General features: G+C 45.5%; 2 protein-coding genes across 2 annotated transcripts in view; both read right to left on the bottom strand.

Moving 5' to 3' along the window:
- Window positions 1-18615, bottom strand: part of LOC137413975 (calpain-1 catalytic subunit-like) — a 185480-nt gene that overhangs the window by 123436 nt on the left and 43429 nt on the right. The window contains exons 3-4 of the mRNA XM_078778893.1: window positions 7890-8008; window positions 2909-3042 (exon numbers count right to left, since the gene is read on the bottom strand). Of these exons, the coding sequence (XP_078635019.1) occupies window positions 2909-3042; window positions 7890-8008 (253 nt within the window). The remainder of the gene's footprint in view (window positions 1-2908; window positions 3043-7889; window positions 8009-18615) is intronic.
- LOC137428220 (protein GVQW3-like) lies at window positions 3834-6033 on the bottom strand. The gene is made up of 2 exons (XM_068118163.2): window positions 5811-6033; window positions 3834-5686 (listed from the first exon to the last, which is right to left on the bottom strand). Exon 2 carries the CDS (start codon window positions 5607-5609, stop codon window positions 4749-4751), a length of 861 nt encoding a protein of 286 aa, XP_067974264.2. The 5' UTR covers window positions 5610-5686; window positions 5811-6033; the 3' UTR covers window positions 3834-4748.

The following is an 18615-nucleotide window of genomic DNA, read 5'->3' as shown; positions in this document are numbered from 1 at the left end:
GGCAGATCTTGTGCGACCTGTAGGAATATTTGGGAGACAGAGCCCAGAGAGAGCTGGGGCAGCAAGGCCGGAGAGGAGTCGGTAGAAGACAGAAAGACCACCAACCTGCCTGGGTTGAATGAGTGAAAGGCCCTCGGAGTTAGCTTCATCGCAGGATATTCCAATGATTCTGAAAGCATTTGTTTCAACAGCGTGAAGCCGAGCTAGGTGTGAGGCAGGAGCACCGGCCCAGAGGGGAGAACAGTATTCCATTGAGCTGCGGATGAAAGCCTTGTATGTGGTGAGGAGCTCAGGTGTGCGAAGGAAGGACTTTGCATGACGGAGGATGCCCAGTCGGCGACTGGCTTTGGAAGCCAGATTTGGAGGCCACCTTTTTTGGTTTTGAGGTAAAATAACCTTCTGCAATCTGCATGCAAAATATTTTTTGAATACATCAAGTTTTAGGGGTTGCACAGTGACTCATGTTTGCCAGCCACTCATTGTTGCCTGATAAGCGCTGATTTCCTGCAATCGGGAAACCTCTTGCGATGTTCTCTCAACTTGAAGCAGATACTGGGTTTGCCGTTCATCCCTCGTCAGAAAACGATTGTACTCTTCAAAGAGAGCAACTGCATACACCAGAGTACAGCTGTACTGTATTCAATTAACTTAAAAACAACTTGAAAATGTGCAGTAGATAGCAAGGTCATCGGTCAACTGTAATGGTCAAAATCACAAGTATAGCAGTGGAGAATAAATAATCAACTCCAAACATTTATGCGAGCCAAATATGTGAAATTACAAACTCTATGTGCAACCCCTAAATTTAGTCCAAATGGCTTTAAATTTCACCACAAGTGTTTTTTCATACATACAAAAACAATGTAAGCGTTAGGAGCATGACTTTTCTAACTTTCATTTTGAAAAACCATCCTAATGCACATGTCTGATCAATATATGAGATATATGCACATTGCACATGTCTGATCAATATACATGCCGACATGCACTATATCAGATGATATCAATATATATGCCTTTTTGGGACTGTATTCAATATATGAATAAGATTGATATATGCCTCCATGTATGTATTTTGGTTATATGTATAATCAGACCAACATTTGCCTGTACGGTCAGTAAAGGTACATACAAAACCAAAAAGTTACTGCAGCTGCACAAAACATACAAAACCAAAAACATTCTTTGGCATACAACAAAGTATGCCTTTGGCACATTGGCACATGCACATGCACACATTGGCACATTGGCCCCAACAACAACATGCATTTTAAGGCCATTTTCCCTGCTTGAGTGGGGCTTAGCCTTGCGGTCCCCATGACAATCTTCTCCATTTTGTCCTATTTTCTGCATCTCTCCTTGTTAACCCCCTTGCCCACATTTCTTCTTCCACCATCTTTCGCCAAGTCTTTCTCGGTCTTCCCCGTCCTCTACTTCCTTCGACATTCATTTCCATCACTCTTCTCAACCAGTCACTTTCATCCTTCCTCAACACATGACAAAACCATCTCAACCTCTTCACAGCATCCATCACAGGCTCTATTCCCATCATCTTTCGCAATTCATCATTTGTCTTCCTCTCTCTCAACGATACTCCGCACATCGACCGAACCATTCGCATTTCCACCCTTTCCAGCCTTCGTTGCTGCTCTACGTTCATTACCCATGTCTCACTCCCATAAATCATAACACATCTCACACATGCAGCATACACCTTTCCCTTCAGCTTTAACGACACTCCCCTCCTCATCAGCACGCCACTCAGTTCCCGAAACTTCTTCCATGCACATCTCACTCGAGCAACCGTTGCCGAGTCTGATCCACCTTCTCCATTCAGCATGTCTCCGAGGTAGCAAAATGTTTTCACACCTTCCAGCTTCATGCCGTCTCCAAGATCAAACTCAACATTTCCTCCATCTGCAGCTCCCTCTGTGCACACCTTACATTTGAATGTAGCTGCCACACTGGTTAATGATCCTCTCAGACCACTACATTTTTGATGAACCCACTCAGCGCACATTGTACATTGAATGGAGTTCACTCCGACACCCTTCCTGCACACAGCACATGGCCACTTCCCAGTTCTTTCCACCTCACCACATGCTTTACCACTTGCCATCACCTTCGTCTTTCCGATATTCACCTTCAGACCTTTTGTCTCCATACATTCCTTCCACTTGTTCATCTTTTCCTTCAGTCCATCCATACTTTCCGCAATCAACACCAGATCATCTGCATACAACAACTCCCACGGTAAACCCTCCTTTACGTTCTGAGCCAGCACCTCCATCACAGCTACAAATAGTAGTGGACTTAGTACCGACCCCTGCAGCACTCCAACCTTCACCTCAAACTCACCACTGTTCCCGTCCTTCGTCCTTACAGCTGTGCGTGCTCTTTTGTACATTGCCATCACTACTCTGATCAACCATTCCTCCACTCCTAACTTCCTCAATGCCCATGTCAATACTTCGTGTGGAACCCTATCGAATGCTTTCTCCAGATCAACAAACCCAAGAAACAACTTCTTCCTCTTCTCCATGTACTTCTCCTGCAACTGCCTCACAATAAAGAGCACATCTGTCATTCCTCTTCCTGGCATAAATCCAAACTTCATTTCATGGAGGATGACATTTCATCGAACCAAATGACATTTCATTTCATCATTTCTTTGGCATACAACCATGCATCATATAAATAAGATTCTTCACTGCATTTGTGGGAAAAAAAACTGATGCATGTGCAACATCCTCCAATCCAAATGACAAGATTAAATCAAACAAAACTTGTGTACGCATCACCCCATGCATGTCTAACTTCATAAAAATCATCAAGTGTTACTGCAGCTGCAAAGCAAGTTTGAATGAATTAGCTTTAAATGAGTATGAACAATGGGAACACTCCTTACTTTGCATATGCTTTCTCCAAGAGGGCACCCCAGAACTCATTGTTATCGACCGAGTGGACAAACACCAGTTCACCAGCCTTCACTGGTAGTCGATCATCAATAACAACATCCACCCATTCTCCATACTGCCATAACTGGGAAAGAATGTGGGGTACACAATGAAAGAATCACAACGAGCAAGTAAATCAACGAAAGAGCCTATTTGCTGAAGTTCACGTCAAGGTACTGGTCGCGTTCAACAGCAGGTGACATCACTGACAGTCTAACCAATGGGAGGCCTGCATGCTTGAAATTAAACATGAGGAGGATCACTTCCCTCTGCGCATCAATGTTGGACTGGTTTTAACGAGAGTGAAATGAGAGTTATTCAATGTTCTTTTCAACTTTAATCGCAACCGTGAACAAATGTCTGACCTCCTCAATACGTTTTTTCAATATAATTAACATTTCTTGTTTTTAATTTTCCCTTTATACAATCAGATGGAGAACCTTTTGTGTTAATGTTCAGCATAATGAAAAGGGAAACAAGACAGAGGAGGATAAAGGACATTTGAACCAGCTTCAAGCTCATGACATATTCAAGTAGTTCGACAGCCATTCTATGACACCACTGACTCCAAACATAGTCATGTGAAAAAGTAAGTACACCCCATGTAAAGTTTTGACTTTTTCATCATATTTCAACATACAGCTATTTGATCTTCATTTCAACAATATTGATAGATAAAGGTGATATAATATAACAAATATCATGAAACATTTACATTTTGTAGTCCATTGTATAATTTAAATAAACATAAATGCAAATTTCGCATGTGGTAAAAGTAAGTACACCCCTACATTTATCACTACTTCAAATACCTAAAATTTGAATCAGGTGCACCAGCTCAGGTGCAAATGATTAGAACATCATTCGAGAGGATCTTGGAGGAACCTGTCTTATTTAAACCTCAGACATTTAGTTTGGTTTGCTCTTTGTTGTTGAAGTGTGCGGCGTCACCATGCAGAGATCAAAAGAGCTCTCTGAGGCCTTCAGAAAGAAGGTTATAGATGCCGACGAGTCTGGGAAGGGATTTAAAAAGATCTTCAAACAATTTGAAATCAATCATTCGACTGTCCGGAAGATCATCTACAAGTGGAGAAGATTCCAAACAACTGCCAACTTATTCAGGCCAGGCCGCCTCAGCAAGTTCAGCCCGAGAGCAGACCGCAAGATGCTGAAAGAAGTCTCTTAAGAACCCCAGAATGTCATCACGGGACCGACAGGTAGCTCTTGCCACTGTTGATGTCAAAGTGCACGAGTCTACCATTAGAAAGAGGCTACACAAATTTGATCTACATGGGAGGTGTGCCAGGAGGAAACCTTTGCTGTCCAGAAAGAACATCAGGGCAAGACTAAAGTTTGCCAATGAACACCGAGGCAAAGACCAGCACTTCTGAAACAATGTGCTCTGGACAGATGAGTCAAAGGTAGAGCTATTTGGCCACAGTACCAGAAGACATGTTTGTCGAAAACCAAAAACAGCATTTGACCACAAGAACATCATACCAACTGTAAAGCATGGTGGTGGAAATACGAGGTGTGTTCAAAAAGTATCCGACCTTTGTTCATAAAAAATACTCGTATCCAGATACAACAAACTTACACAAATCTCCATCAAAGTAGTCCCCTTGGGCTGCCACACACTTCTCCCAACGGTTCTGCCACTGTCGGAAGCAGCACTGGAACGCCTCTTTTGGGATGGCGCGCAGCTGGTCCGTCGCATTCCGCATGATGTCTTCTCTGTACTGAAATCTGGTCCCTTTCAGGGGCATTTTCAGCTTGGAGAAAAGCCAGAAGTCACACGGAACCATGTCGGGAGAGTAGGGAGCCTGACGAAGCACAGGTGTGTTGTGTTTGGCCAAGAAACTCTATCAAATGTGAAGAATGGGCAGGTGCGTTATCGTGATGGAGCTGCCAATTGCCCGCTGCCCACAGGTCCGGCCGTTTGCGTCGCACAGCGTCACGAAGGCGACGCAGAACCTCTTGGTAATACTTCTTGGTGATGGTTGTGCCGTGTGGTGCATACTCGTGATGAACCACGCCACTGGAGTCGAAGAAGACGGTCAGCATGACTTTGACATTGCTGCGGACCTGCCTTGCTTTTTTTGGCCTCGGGGATGTTGGATGCTTCCATTGTGATGACTGCAACTTGGTTTCTGGGTCGTACCCATAAACCCAGGACTCATCGCCAGTGATCACTGTGTTGAGGAAGCTGGGATCGCTGTTCACAGTCTCCAGCATGTCCTGTGCGATCTCCAAACGGAGTTGCTTCTGCTCAATCGTTAGCAGCTTTGGTACGAACTTCGCTGAGATTCTCCTGAAGCCCAAATCCTCCTTCATAATGGAATGAACGGATCCAATGCTGATGCCCACCTCGTCTGCAAGTTCTCTGATCGTGATTCGACGATCCTGCATCACCAGGGTCCTCAATTGGTCAATGACGATCTCATTTCGGGATGTTGAGGGCCTACCCGAACGTGCTTCACTCTCCACCGATGTGCGGCCATCTTTGAAGCGGTTGTACCACTCCTTTATCTGTGTGGTGCTCATTGCTTCGTCCGCGAAGGCCTGTTGAATCTTGCGGATCGTTTCCACTTGGGAATCGCCAAGCTTTACACAAAATTTGATGCAGTAGCGTTGTTCAAGTTTTTCCGGCATTTTGTCAAAAACGAAAATCCGACGGCGCTCACTTACACTTCCTCACTCATCGGCGGTCTGCCGTCGAATGACAGCTTCTGCAGGTGGGAAAAAATTCACGCGTGCGCATTAGGATCGCCTACATACGTGCACCAATCAACGCCTCCCTAGCTTCATTTGTTTACGCACGACAAATTAAGGTCACATACTTTTTGAACACACCTCGTATTATGGTTTGGAGCAGCTTTGCTGCATCAGGGCCTGGGCAGCTCACCATCATAGAATCCACTATGAATTCTTCATTGTACCAGAGGGTGCTTGAGGATCATGTGAGGCCATCTGTCGGAGAGTTGAAGCTCAACCGAAGGTGGACCTTGCAACATGACAATGACCCTAAACATACCAGTAAATCCACCAAGGAATGGCTGAAAAGAAAGAAATGGAGGGTTCTGGAATGGCCAAGTCAAAGCCCGGATCTAAATCCCATTGAGATGTTGTGGGGGGATTTGAAACGAGCTGTGCATGCAAGAAACCCCTCAAACATCGCACAGCTGAAAGAATTCTGCATGGAGGAGTGGGCAAAAATTTCTTCCAGTCGATGTCAGAGACTGGTAGACAGTTATAAGAAACGCCGACTTGAGGTTGTTTCTGCCAAAGGGGGCAATACCACCGATTGGAGCCAAGGGTGTACTTACTTTTTCCAAATGCGAAATTTGCATTTATGTTTATTTAAATTATACAATGGACTTCTAAATTTAAATGTTTCATGATATTTGTTATATTATATTACCTTTATCTATCAATATTGTTGAAATGAAGATCAAATGGCTGTATGTTGAAATATGTTGAAAAAGTCAAAACTTTACATGGGGTGTACTTACTTTTTCACGTGACTGTAGTTGATAATAGTTTTTCCATTTAGGAAAGGCAATTTATGTCACTCAAGAGGAAACTGTAAAAAAGGGAATGATTTGCTCAATTCATCTCTCCTCACCAAGCTCATTTTCCAATCAATTTAGTATTTTTAAGGGGCTGTCAGGATAGCCAAGAAGTATGTGTACTCACCTTTGAGCTGTCTTACCTGGGTCCGAATCTCGACTCGGCTATTAATTCTGACCCTGATGTTTCACACACAGGGTGAGGCATCAATGCGTATATCGTCTATCGAGAAAAACGGCAAGCGCGAGGATCCCTCTGCCAGCAGTGGGGGTGTTGGTGGACATTAATGATCACAAGGTGGCTTTCACGAAGAGTATGCGGGTTATCGTCGGTACCTTGAAAAAATTACAAATCGCTACCCTGACTGACAGCTGGGAAGGCTACTGCTTTGGCGAGAATCCACTTCAGCAGCACTGACAACGATGATGATAATAATGATCCTACTTACTATTCTAGAACCAACTTAAATAATTGGCCCAAATTAACAAACCATGTAAGTGATGACAGTCGCCCCATGAAAACCAATGACATTCCTTTCACCTCCTTTCCTGGGAATGACGGGGGTGAACTTGTATCTCGTACTCTCCATTATAGCAAGAAACAATAATTTATTTTGCGAACGATTCCATGCCCAAAACATATTCGTTTCTGCAGATCGAGTCATTCATTGTAACATTGTGTTCCAAAAAGCAACTTCAAGCCAAATGCACTCTGATGAAAAAAGATACACTGTTGTATTGAATATTGTGTGCGCTTGAAGCTTTCGGCCACTAAGGCACTGTCATCTAGTCCAATAATCTGTGAGGAGAGTCGGTACGACTGACGCAGACGTATAATCTCTGAACATTCCAGGAGGTTTGCTATTGCCTTCCGCACAAAATAGAGGGAAGAACTTCAGAATATGGTCCAGGAAAGCACTCAGCTTGTTCTCTTCAGAATACAGTGGTGACTAACATTCACAAGAGAGTACCAACATACAGATCAGCCAGCTTAACAAGCACACTGAATGACACAGCATTGAATCAACAAAGAAAGGTTAACCCACAGATAACAGAAAAACAATGGCATGTGCTCTTGCTTATTCACAGATTCACAACTAGAGTTCAAAGAATACCTTACCTCATGCAGTCCAGAGAAAAAGGACATGTGAAGGGTCTTTTAAACTTTTGCTTTGTGTTTTGCACGAAACAAGTAGCGCTAGCAACCGCTGTACACATCTGAATGCTGAATCTCACAGTAACTCTGTCTGCCGCCAGGTCATAAATGTTTTGTCCAAGTACTGTTAAACAGAAGGGTTTTGAACCTGCCAAGAAGGTTAAATATATAATTAAATTGAAATAAAATATGAAATAAAAGCCTCACCTGGAAGTGAAAGATCCCAGCATAGTCTTCATCAAAGCTCTGGTCAGCTGGTGCGACCCTTGCCAACAGTTTCTCATTCAGAGTAAGTGATGCAATGGCAGCCAGAAGCCAGCAATCGCCTGCACATGGGAACAAAGTACCAGTAAAAGTCACACATAGTTACAGGGTAGTGATTAAAAGCTACGCACCATGGCCGATGTAGGGTAACAGTAGACTTGCTATGCAATTCAGTAAGCTGCACAAGCCCTCATGAGAAACCTACGACAACATCAACCACTTCTGCTTTTTGTATTTCGCTCCTTCTTCAGTCTCTACTTATTTTCTGCTTTTATTTCTACCCTCCGTTCTTTCTATCCTTCCTAGTGAAGGAGATTGTAGTTTGATCATCTACGGTGTCCATAGGCTTATGAAGGACTTTTAGGAAGGCATTATCATAACCGCTTTATCCTGTTGATGAGGCCATAATCACAGAAAGAGCAGTGTCACATTGTCAGTGTGTATTTATGAAAATACATATGTGACCAATGCACACCAGCCTTTTGGGTGGTGATCCATGACCATAACCTGTGTAGATCTCTCATTTGCTTTGTAAACAAAGGCCTGCAAAATGGAGAGGCAACAGCAATGAGATATATGCTTCGATTGTGACATCTTTCCATTGTGGGAATGTGATTACAATATAATCTTTGTAGCAAATGCGTATCCAACCAGAAATCAAAAAAAAAATTGCTCAACTGATTGCAACATTACCGAGAAACGGCTATGCCACTGATGCAGCGCACCACCAGCAGCTTGGGCCAGGGATACAAGACAGTAGGCAAGTAGGCCAGTAGACAAGCCAGTAGGCCAGCACAAAATGACCTCCCTTTCTCAAGAGCAAGCATGACACTTTCAATAGATACAGAGGAGTGACAGCAAATAGGGCAGCCATGTTTTTAATGACTGCGATTACGAAATACAACACACTCTGTGGCGTAATGCCCTGCCTGCAAAGCACCAGGATGACAGCTTCTACAAGGATCTTATTCCATTGGGAATCAAACCCAGGTGAAACTGCTGCAAAATTGCCTTTGCACTAGGCTGGCATTGCCATGTTTCGTGGATTTTGTTACAAAATGCAAATAACTAAGATACAACTGGTTAGCATTCTTTCTGCTTGCAGTTACATCATAACTTCCTCATGCAGTCTCGAGTTACATTCCTTCTGCTTGCAGTTACATCTTGCAGTTACATCATAACTTGTGCATTCAAAAGCATCATGTGTTTCAAAAGGTTAATTACTTGGCAGGGGAGTTTTTTTTTTTTTTTTTTTTTTTTTTTTTTTTTTTTTTTTTTTTTTTTTTTTTTTTTTTTTTTTTTTTTTTTTTTTTTTTTTTTTTTTTTTTTTTGTTGTTGTTGTTGTTGTATACAAGATCGAGGCTCGTGAAAGAGCGAACATTAATCACACAGAAAGACAAACCGACACATAAAACATATAACATCGGGAGCGGTAGACAAGATGGGGAGAGAGGGGGAAGGACACAAACACAACATTTGAGAGCAGGGACCGAGAGACATGGAGACATCGAGAGATCGAGAGATCTGAGAGAGGGCGAGGGCTTTGGGGGGGGGGGGGGGGCATGGGAAGGGGGCGGTGGGAGAGGTATAAAACATATGGACACTGCCAGGACTTCCAGGAAAGAAGTTGGAATTTCAAACAAGGTGGATCTGGGGTGAATTAGCGGGGGTAGAAAAGATCAAGGTTTTGGATGGGGGAAGATAAGAGATGGTGGTGAACAGCTGTTTTAAAGACCTGGAGGGAGGAGTGGGATTGAAGGGAGTGAGGGAGTTTGTTCCAGAGGCGGGAGAAAAGAGGAATGAAAGAGTGAAGGTGAGCAGAGAGCCGAGATTTCGGCAGTTTAACCATCAGAGGGTTGCTGGCAGATCTTGTGCGACCTGTAGGAATATTTGGGGGACAGAGCACAGAGAGAGCTGGGGGTGCAAGGCCGGAGAGGAGTCGGTAGAAGACAGAAAGACCACCTACCTGCCTGCGGTGAGTGAGTGAAAGGCCCTCAGAGATAGCTTCATCGCGGGAGATTCCAATAATTCTGAAAGCTTTGGTTTCAACAGCGTGAAGCCGAGCTAGGTGTGAGGCAGGAGCACCGGCCCATAGGGGAGAACAGTATTCCATTGAGCTGCGGATGAAAGCCTTGTATGTGGTGAGGAGCTCAGGTGTGCCGAGGAAGGACCTCGCACGACGGAGGATGCCCAGTCGGCGACTGGCTTTGGAGGCCAGCTTGGAAATGTGGTTTTCCCAAGAAAGATCATGGCAGATAGTGAGACCCAAAATCTTGAGCGACAGAACTTCTTGGAGAGGATTGTTGAGAAAGTAGATGGGAGGGTTGTCCAGTCGATCTTTTCGGAGAGACATAGTAAGAGTGTGAGATTTGTCAGGATTGAAAGACATGTTCCACTTGTTTGACCAGTCTGTGATTTTGTCCAGGTCTTCAGAGAGTGAGGAGGCAGCAGACTGCCGATCTGAGGGAAGAGGAATGGAGCGGCAGAGAGTGGAGTCATCAGCAAAGAGATAGAGAGGATTTTCGAGAGAGTCAGAGAGATCATTGATGAAGACCAGAAAAAGCACGGGGCCCAGAACACTGCCTTGGGGAACTCCAGCCTGAACAGGAAGAGGAGATGAGAGAAACCCATTCAGGGCCACACGTTGACGACGACTAGAGAGGAAGTCCGCCAGCCATGCGTGGAGATTTCCATGGATACCAAAGGAGGAGAGTTTGGTGAGCAGAGCGGGGTGCCAGACCGTGTCGAAGGCACGTGATATGTCGAGGGAGACAGCTCTAATTTCCTGTTTGGCATTGAGGACCTCCATCCATTGTTGAGACAGCAGAAGCAGCATGTCCAGAGTAGAGTGACCTGGTCTGAAACCAAATTGATGATCAGAGATCAAGCCATTGGAGAAGAGGAAAGATTTCATATCCGAAGCAATGATGGATTCCATGACTTTGCTGATAATTGGGAGAAGGCTGATTGGTCTGTAGTTGCTAGGATCTGTTTTTGCACCTTTTTTGTGCAAAGCGGTGATGTTGGCTGATTTCCAAGCAGATGGCAGTTGACCTTGAGCAAAAGAGAGGGTGAAGAGAACAGAAAGAGGGTGAGATAGAGCAGCAGAGCAGGATTTTAGGACCCGTGGGCTGATGCCGTCGGGTCCAGTTGCAGAATCAGAGTCGAGGGTTGACAGAAACTTTTCCACCTTGTCAGGAGGAAAGGACACGGAGTCCAGGAGCAGCAGGGTACGACTGGGTATGGTGGGTACAGAGAGGGATGGGTTTGGGACACAAGATTTAGAGGCAAACACAGAGTTGAGGCATTCAGCTTTTTCACGTGCGGAGTCAGCTGTGTAGCCGTTTGAGGTAAGGGAGGGGATGGAGGGGGAACAAACACCAGAAACGGATTTGACCAGACGCCACCAGGATTTGGAAGAGGGAGACAGATAAGAGAGTTCGGTCTTGAGAACGGAGAGATATTGTTTCCTGGCTCTCCTGAGGGTGGACACACACTTGTTTCGGGCTTTGTGAAAGGAAATGAGATTTCCTTCCGTTGGATTTGCTTTCCAGGAGACGAAGGCAAGTTGTTTCTGGGCAACAGCCTCACCACAAGATTCCGTGTACCATGGACGGGAGGAAGGGTATGACAACTGAAGACGAGATGGGATAAATCTGTGCATGAGAGAGAGCAATTTACTTTGGAAGAATTCCCAGGATGAGTTGATGTCAGAGGTGGTAGAGATGGGAGACCAGTCCAGATGATTGATGGCTGCTTGAAGACCGTGCCAGTTGGCCTGAGTGAAATGCCAGACTCGTCGACGCTGAGCAGGCTCCCTGAGGATGGTCAGAGAGATGTCCACTTTAACAAGGACATGATCAGATGGTCCGATCGGAGCAGAAGAAGAGCAGCAGACATTTTCAGGGAAGTTAGTCATAACCAAGTCCAGAAGAGAAGATGTTCCGTTGACTGAGATCCGGGTCGGGAAATTGACAGATTGTGTCAGTCCCAGTGAGTCGCAGAAGTCCTTTGCTGAGGAGCCATGGCTGGTGAGAGAGGTACCCACACCCAGCCAACTGGCATGATGACAGTTGAAATCACCACATATGAGGAAGAGAGAGTTGGGATGAGTAGATAGAAGTTGGTCCATATCATCAGACAGCGAGATGTAGATGGAGTCATCACTGTTTGGTGGACGGTACAACACACATATGAACAAGAGGTGGGAGCGAAGGGGAAGCCGTAGCCAGAGGTATTCCTGGGGGTGAGGTGGAGAGAGTGCAGTGCAGGGCGAGTGAGGAAGAGAGTTTTTGATAAAGATAGCAACCCTGCCTCCAGGACGAGGCTCAGGTCTATCATACCGGAGGAGGGAGTAGCCCGGGAGAGATACTATGGAATCAGAGACATCATAAAGGAGGAAAGTTTCTGTTAAGCAGATCACGTCTGGTTTGACAGAAGCAACCTGTATGGAGAGATCAGTTAAGTTTGAACGAAGGCCCTGGATGTTTGAGGTCCATACCGTTAATGAAGAGGAAGGGGGAGCATCAGATACAGAACAGGGGGGAGGAGGGGTAGGGTAAGATGTGGAAGAGGTGGAAGAGGTAGGGAGAGCTGTTGAAGGTGTGTCAGAGATTTCAGAATAGCTCGGAGAAAGGGAAGGATGGGGCGGACAAAAGGTTTGATGGTGATTGGGTGAGCCACAATGAGGTGTTATTTGAGGAGGGGGAAGAGCGAGGCAGAAGGTTGGGGGAGATGGAGGTGAGAGTTTGAAGGGGGAAGAAGTGGGGAGGACGCTTTGAGGAGGGGGAGTGAGAGGGGGGAAATTGAGAAGCAATGAGGGTGGGGAGATTTGAAGGGGAGGGGTGAGGGGGGAGTTGGGGAGGGAAGGGACAAGGGGAGGGATTTGAAAGGGATGGGATATGGGGGAGATTTGGAGGGGAGGGGTGAGGCAGGAGTCTAGGAGGGGAGGGGCGAGGGGGCGTCTTGGCGGGGAGGGGTGAGGGGGTAGTTTAGGAGGGAGGGGGCAAGGGGGGAGATTTGAAAGGGATGGGTGATGGGGAAGATTTGGAGGGGAGGGGTGATGGGGAAGATTTGGAGGGGAGGGGTTATGGGGAAGATTTGGAGGGGAGGGGTGAGATTGGATTTTTGAAAGTGTACGATTTATGGGAAACGAACATTTATTGCAAAATGAGTTTCTTGTGACCTTCGAGTTAAAAATACGTTTAAGGACGCTGGATGGAGGATGGAGTGCAGGAGAGTTTAGGGAATGTAGAAAAAAGGCACTATAGGAGATGGATATTTTTTTTGGGATGAATTGCTTTGGTGAGCAAGTCGAAAGCAGCCTTTTAAAGAAGAAGAAGAAAAAGGTGTTATAAAATATGACGGAATACATAACTTGAGGGGAAAGTGTAAACATTGAAGGTTAATGAGTGAAAACTATCTGGGGAAATGGTGGAGAAACACGTGGTCGAAGAACGAACGAACGAATAAGAATGAATAAACGAATGAGAACAGAGAAGGAAAAAAATTATTATTTTTTTTTTTTTTGAGTTGAGATTTACACAAGGAAGAAGGCTATGGGTGAAAAGACTGGGAATACAGAGAACGAAAGTTATTGGATCACAAAGGACGGACCGCTGAGAAAAACAAAGCCTCAAGGTTGTACAGTGCACACTGTACAAGGCCTCAAGACACGACACGAATTAACACGATTTTCAATACAGGTATGAAAGATTTGCACCGAAAAATCTTCGTCGGGACACAATATACGTACAACACCATAAATAAATACAGTTTTAACGAAAATACAAATGGGAACAATCACTTAACTTCGATTTCAAATCGTTCGCGACGCGGCAAAGGCCTTGCTCGCGACACGGCAAACAGACGATCAATTTATGAAAGATAAACACCGAGAAACAACCAAAGTTGCACACAATAACTTGACACACCGAAAGATAAATACAGTTTCGACAAAATACAATTGTGAACAGACAGACAGAACAGAACAGAACAGACAGAACAAATACAAGTGTGAACAGACAATTGTGAACAGAGTGTGTATATTGTTGCGGTTTTGAGTTTGTACAATAAAGGTGAATTTTCCCCCTCATAGTTTAGTCACACTACAACACGTAGCCTCGCGATAGTTCAGTTATTTCATAGTAAATGTAAGCATAGTCCTTTTCCTGTGTTAGTTTTGCGTTGAGTAGAAAAATGAGAGTTAGGTTTCCCTCCAATGCCTTATGCTGCCTCGATACTTTGGCTTTTGGCACAAAATAACACGAGGTCGGGCCTGGCAAGTCGATCCAGGCCGAAGGAAGGTGGAGCAGGGAGAGTAGGAGTGACGGTAAGTACGAGCCGCCAATCAGGGCTCGAAGGGAGTGGCTTAGCACTGCGTCAAAAGGCGTGGTTGGAACATTCGAGCGAGCTAAGGGGGTTGGCAATATAACCCGTTGCGTGAAGCCCCACACGAAGTTATGAGAAGGGAGAGGCACTTGTTGAACGAGTTCTGAGGGAGGTGCGCTGAACCAAAGAGAGAGTTCAAAGAGAGAGAGAAGACACGCATGAACCAAGTTATAAGGCGCTCTTACAAGTTAAACGCTCGGTTGAGCTTGAGGCAGAACCTCTATCGAGTTACGCGAGCGAAAGCGCACCATTAATTAATCGCGCTGTGAGAAACCACCAAGCCTGGTGAGAGACGCGTACCTTTTCCCGCCTGCCTGCTCTGCCTTTTGTTCGAGAGACGCGTTGCAAGGATCCCTCCCAACGCCTGCTTGCCTTCATCGAGGGACGTGCTGTGACCGGAGAGAGCCACACCGGGCGAAGCAGTTCCTAGACGACCAAGTTGGCGCGTTCCGCGCGTGAACATCATCCTGTCTTCATTTCCCCCTGTGAGTGTGATCGGGCCCGAGTCTGGGGATAAGCTAAGACTGTATAAGACTGCTATGTGTCTCTGCTTTCTACCGATACTTGTACATAATAGTGTAAATAATTATTAAACCTGTGTTCTTCCTTCTATTCGACCGTCTCGTCCCTTCCATCTATTGACTAAGCGTGGTACGAATAAAACCGCTCGAAACCGGGTTCCAATACCAGAGATCTGCACAGACCACGTGGTACGTCATCCGCTCGGACGTACCCAAATTACGAGTGGCTCGTGTGAGGCTTGATCCCCGCTTTCGCGGCGGCGTAGGTATTTGGGTACGTGCGAGAATTGTCCCGGAACCCTACCCTGCGTCTGCCCGTAAGGGGCGATTCAAGTCTCTCGGTTGAGACGACCCAAAAAGAACAAGGGGCTTAATCTCCCCTTGGGAAGGGCAGGAGAGTCGCACGAAAACCGTAACAATATATATATACACAGTCACGTGAAAAAGTAAGTACACCCCATGAAAAGTTTTGACTTTTTCAACATATTTCAACATACAGCTATTTGATCTTCATTTCAACAATATTGATAGATAAAGGTGATATAATATAACAAATATCATGAAACATTTACATTTTGTAGTCCATTGTATAATTTAAATAAACATAAATGCATATTTCGCATGTGGTAAAAGTAAGTACACCCTTGGCTCTCATAGGTGGTATTGCCCCCTTTGGCAGAAACAACCTCAAGTAGGCATTTCTTATAACTGTCTACCCGTCTCTGACATCAACTGGGAGAAATTTTTGCCCACTCCTCCATGCAGAATTCTTTCAGCTGTGCGATGTTTGAGGGGTTTCTTGCATGCACAACAACAACAACAACATGCATTTTAAGGCCATTTTCCCTGCGATAGCTTGGTTTAGCCTTGTGGTCCCCATGACAATCTTCTCCATCTTGCCCTATTTTCTGCATCTCTCCTTGTTAACCCCCTTGCCCACATTTCTTCTTCCACCATCTTGAGCCAAGTCTTTCTCGGTCTTCCCCGTCCTCTACTTCCTTCTGCATTCATTTCCATCACTCTTCTCAACCAGTCACTTTCATCCTTCCTCAACACATAACCAAACCATCTCAACCTGTTCCTCTTCACAGCATCAATCACAGGCTCTATTCCCATCATTTTTCGCAATTCATCATTTGTCTTCCTCTCTCTCAACGATACTTCGCACATCCATCGAACCATTCGCATTTCCACCCTTTCCAACCTTCGTTGCTGCTCTACGTTCATTACCCATGTCTCGCTCCCATAAATCATAACACTTCTCACACATGCAGCATACACCTTTACCTTCAGCTTCAATGACACTCCCCTCATCAGCATGCCACTCAGTTCCCGAAACTTCTTCCATGCACATCTCACTCTAGCAACAGTTGCCGAGTCTGATCCACCTTCTCCATTCAGCATGTCTCCGAGGTAGCAAAATGTTTTCACACCTTCCAGCTTCACGCCGTCTCCAAGATCCAACTCAACATTTCCTCCATCTGCAGCTCCCTCTGTGCACACCTTACATTTGAATCTAGTGGCCATACTGGTTAATGACCCTCTCAGACCACTACATTTTTGATGAACCCACTCAGCGCACATTGTACATTGAATTGAGTTCACTCCGACACCCTTCCTGCACACAGCACAGGGCCACTTCCTAGTTCTTTCCACCTCACCACATGCTTTACCACTTGCCATCACCTTCGTCTTTCTGATATTCACCTTCAGACCTTTTGTCTCCATACATTCCTTCCAGTTGTTCATCTTTTCCTTCAGTCCATCCATACTTTCCGCAATCAACACCAGATCATCTGCATACAACAACTCCCACGGTAAACCCTCCTTTACGTTCTGAGCCAGCACCTCCATCACAGCTACAAATAGTAGTGGGCTTAGTACCGACCCCTGATGCACTCCCACCTTCACCTCAAACTCACCACTGTTCCCGTCCTTCGTACTTACAGCTGTGCGCGCTCTTTTGTACATTGCCATCACTACTCTGATCAACCATTCCTCCACTCCTAACTTCCTCATTGCCCATGTCAATACTTTGTGTGGAACCCTATCGAATGCTTTCTCCAGATCAACAAACCCAAGAAACAACTTCTTCCTCTTCTCCATGTACTTCTCCTGCAACTGCCTCACAATAGAAAGCGCATCTGTCGTTCCTCTTCCTGGCATAAATCCAAACTGCATTTCGTCGATCTTCACTTTCTTCCTTATCCTCCTCTCCAACACCCTTTCCAATACCTTCATTCCATGCTCCAATAACTATCGCTCGGTACGAGCCACACGCCAGAGGGTCACCTTTCCCCTTGTATAGAGGGACGAGGGTACTCAGTTCCCAATCCACTGGAATGCGGCCTTCTTTCACCGCCAGATTACAGATCTCTGTCATTCTCTTCACACCCCAACTTCCTGCTGCCTTCAACATATCTCCCACAACTCCCGTTGGCCCTCCCGCTTTTCTACTCTTCATTGCTTTTATCGCTTCCTCAACTTCCTTCTCAGTTATCTTCTCTGCCGGTCCTAAAACTGGGTTACTCTCTATGTTGCCATCCCATTCATTCTCTGTATTCAACAGCATTTCCATATATCTTTTCCATCTTCCTTTAATTCCATCTGGGTCCACAACGATTTGTCCCACTTCATCCTTCAAGCAACTCACCCCCATCACATCACACCTCTCTTTCGCTATCTGCTTTGCAATCCTGAATACTGCTCTCTGACCCTCTTCCGAATCCAAGCGTTCTCCAAACATTTTCCTACATGCCTCCTGCGCCTTTGCTACCTATTTCTTTGCAGCCTTCTTGGCTGCCTTATAACTTTCATGCTCTGCTGTTTCTGCTCCCGTACCCTTCGCCTTCTGCCACTCCTTGAACTTCTTCCTCTTCTCGGCAATCCTCTTTCCAACTTCATCATCCCACCACCATGTTTCCGAGTGCCTCGGTGGTCCTTTTGTCCATCCACATACCTCACCAACGGCTCTCAAAAGACTAGCTTTCATTGACATCCAACCACTTTCAAGCTCAACCACATCATCCTCTACCCTACTCAGCCTCTCTTTTAATTTCTTGCATGCACAGCTCGTTTCAAATCCCCCCACAACATCTCGATAGGATTTAGATCCGGGCTTTGACTTGGCCATTCCAGAACCCTCCATATCTTTCTTTTCAGCCATTCCTTGGTGGATTTACTGGTATGTTTGGGGGTCATTGTCATGTTGCAAGGTCCACCTTCGGTTGAGCTTCAACTTTCCGACAGATGGCCTCACATTATCGTCAAGCACCCTCTGGTACGTTGACGAATTCATAGTGGATTCTATGATGGTGAGCTGCCCAGGACCTGATGCAGCAAAGCTGCCCCAAACCATAATATTTCCACCACCATGCTTTACAGTTGGTATCAGGTTCTTGTGGTCAAATGCTGTCTTTGGTTTTCGCCAAACATGTTTTCTGGTACTGTGGCCAAATAGCTCTACCTTTGACTCATCTGTCCAGAGCACATTGTTCCAGAAGTGCTGGTCTTTGCCTTGGTGTTCATTGGCAAACTTTAGTCTTGCGCTGATGTTCCTTCTGGACAGCAAAGGTTTCCTCCTGGCACACCTCTCATGTAGATCAAATTTGTGCAGCCTCTTTCTAATGGTAGACTCGTCCACTTTGACATCAACAGTGTGTTTGGTGCTCCTCCCTGACTCCCTGGCCACAGTGTACCTCCGAGCCCCGAGAGGAGTCACGGCAGAAAAATGTGTTATTCTGTGTGTCAAAGATCAA

Source organism: Myxine glutinosa, chromosome 5, assembly GCF_964187855.1.
Source record: "Myxine glutinosa chromosome 5, kmMyxGlut1.1, whole genome shotgun sequence".
NCBI classification, from domain to species: domain Eukaryota; kingdom Metazoa; phylum Chordata; class Myxini; order Myxiniformes; family Myxinidae; genus Myxine; species Myxine glutinosa.
This window is presented reverse-complemented; position numbering and strand designations above follow the sequence as displayed.

Excerpts from the sequence above, each read along its gene's own strand:
- LOC137428220 (XM_068118163.2), bottom strand. The coding sequence starts at position 5,609 with ATGCCGGAAAAACTTGAACAACGCTACTGCATCAAATTTTGTGTAAAG.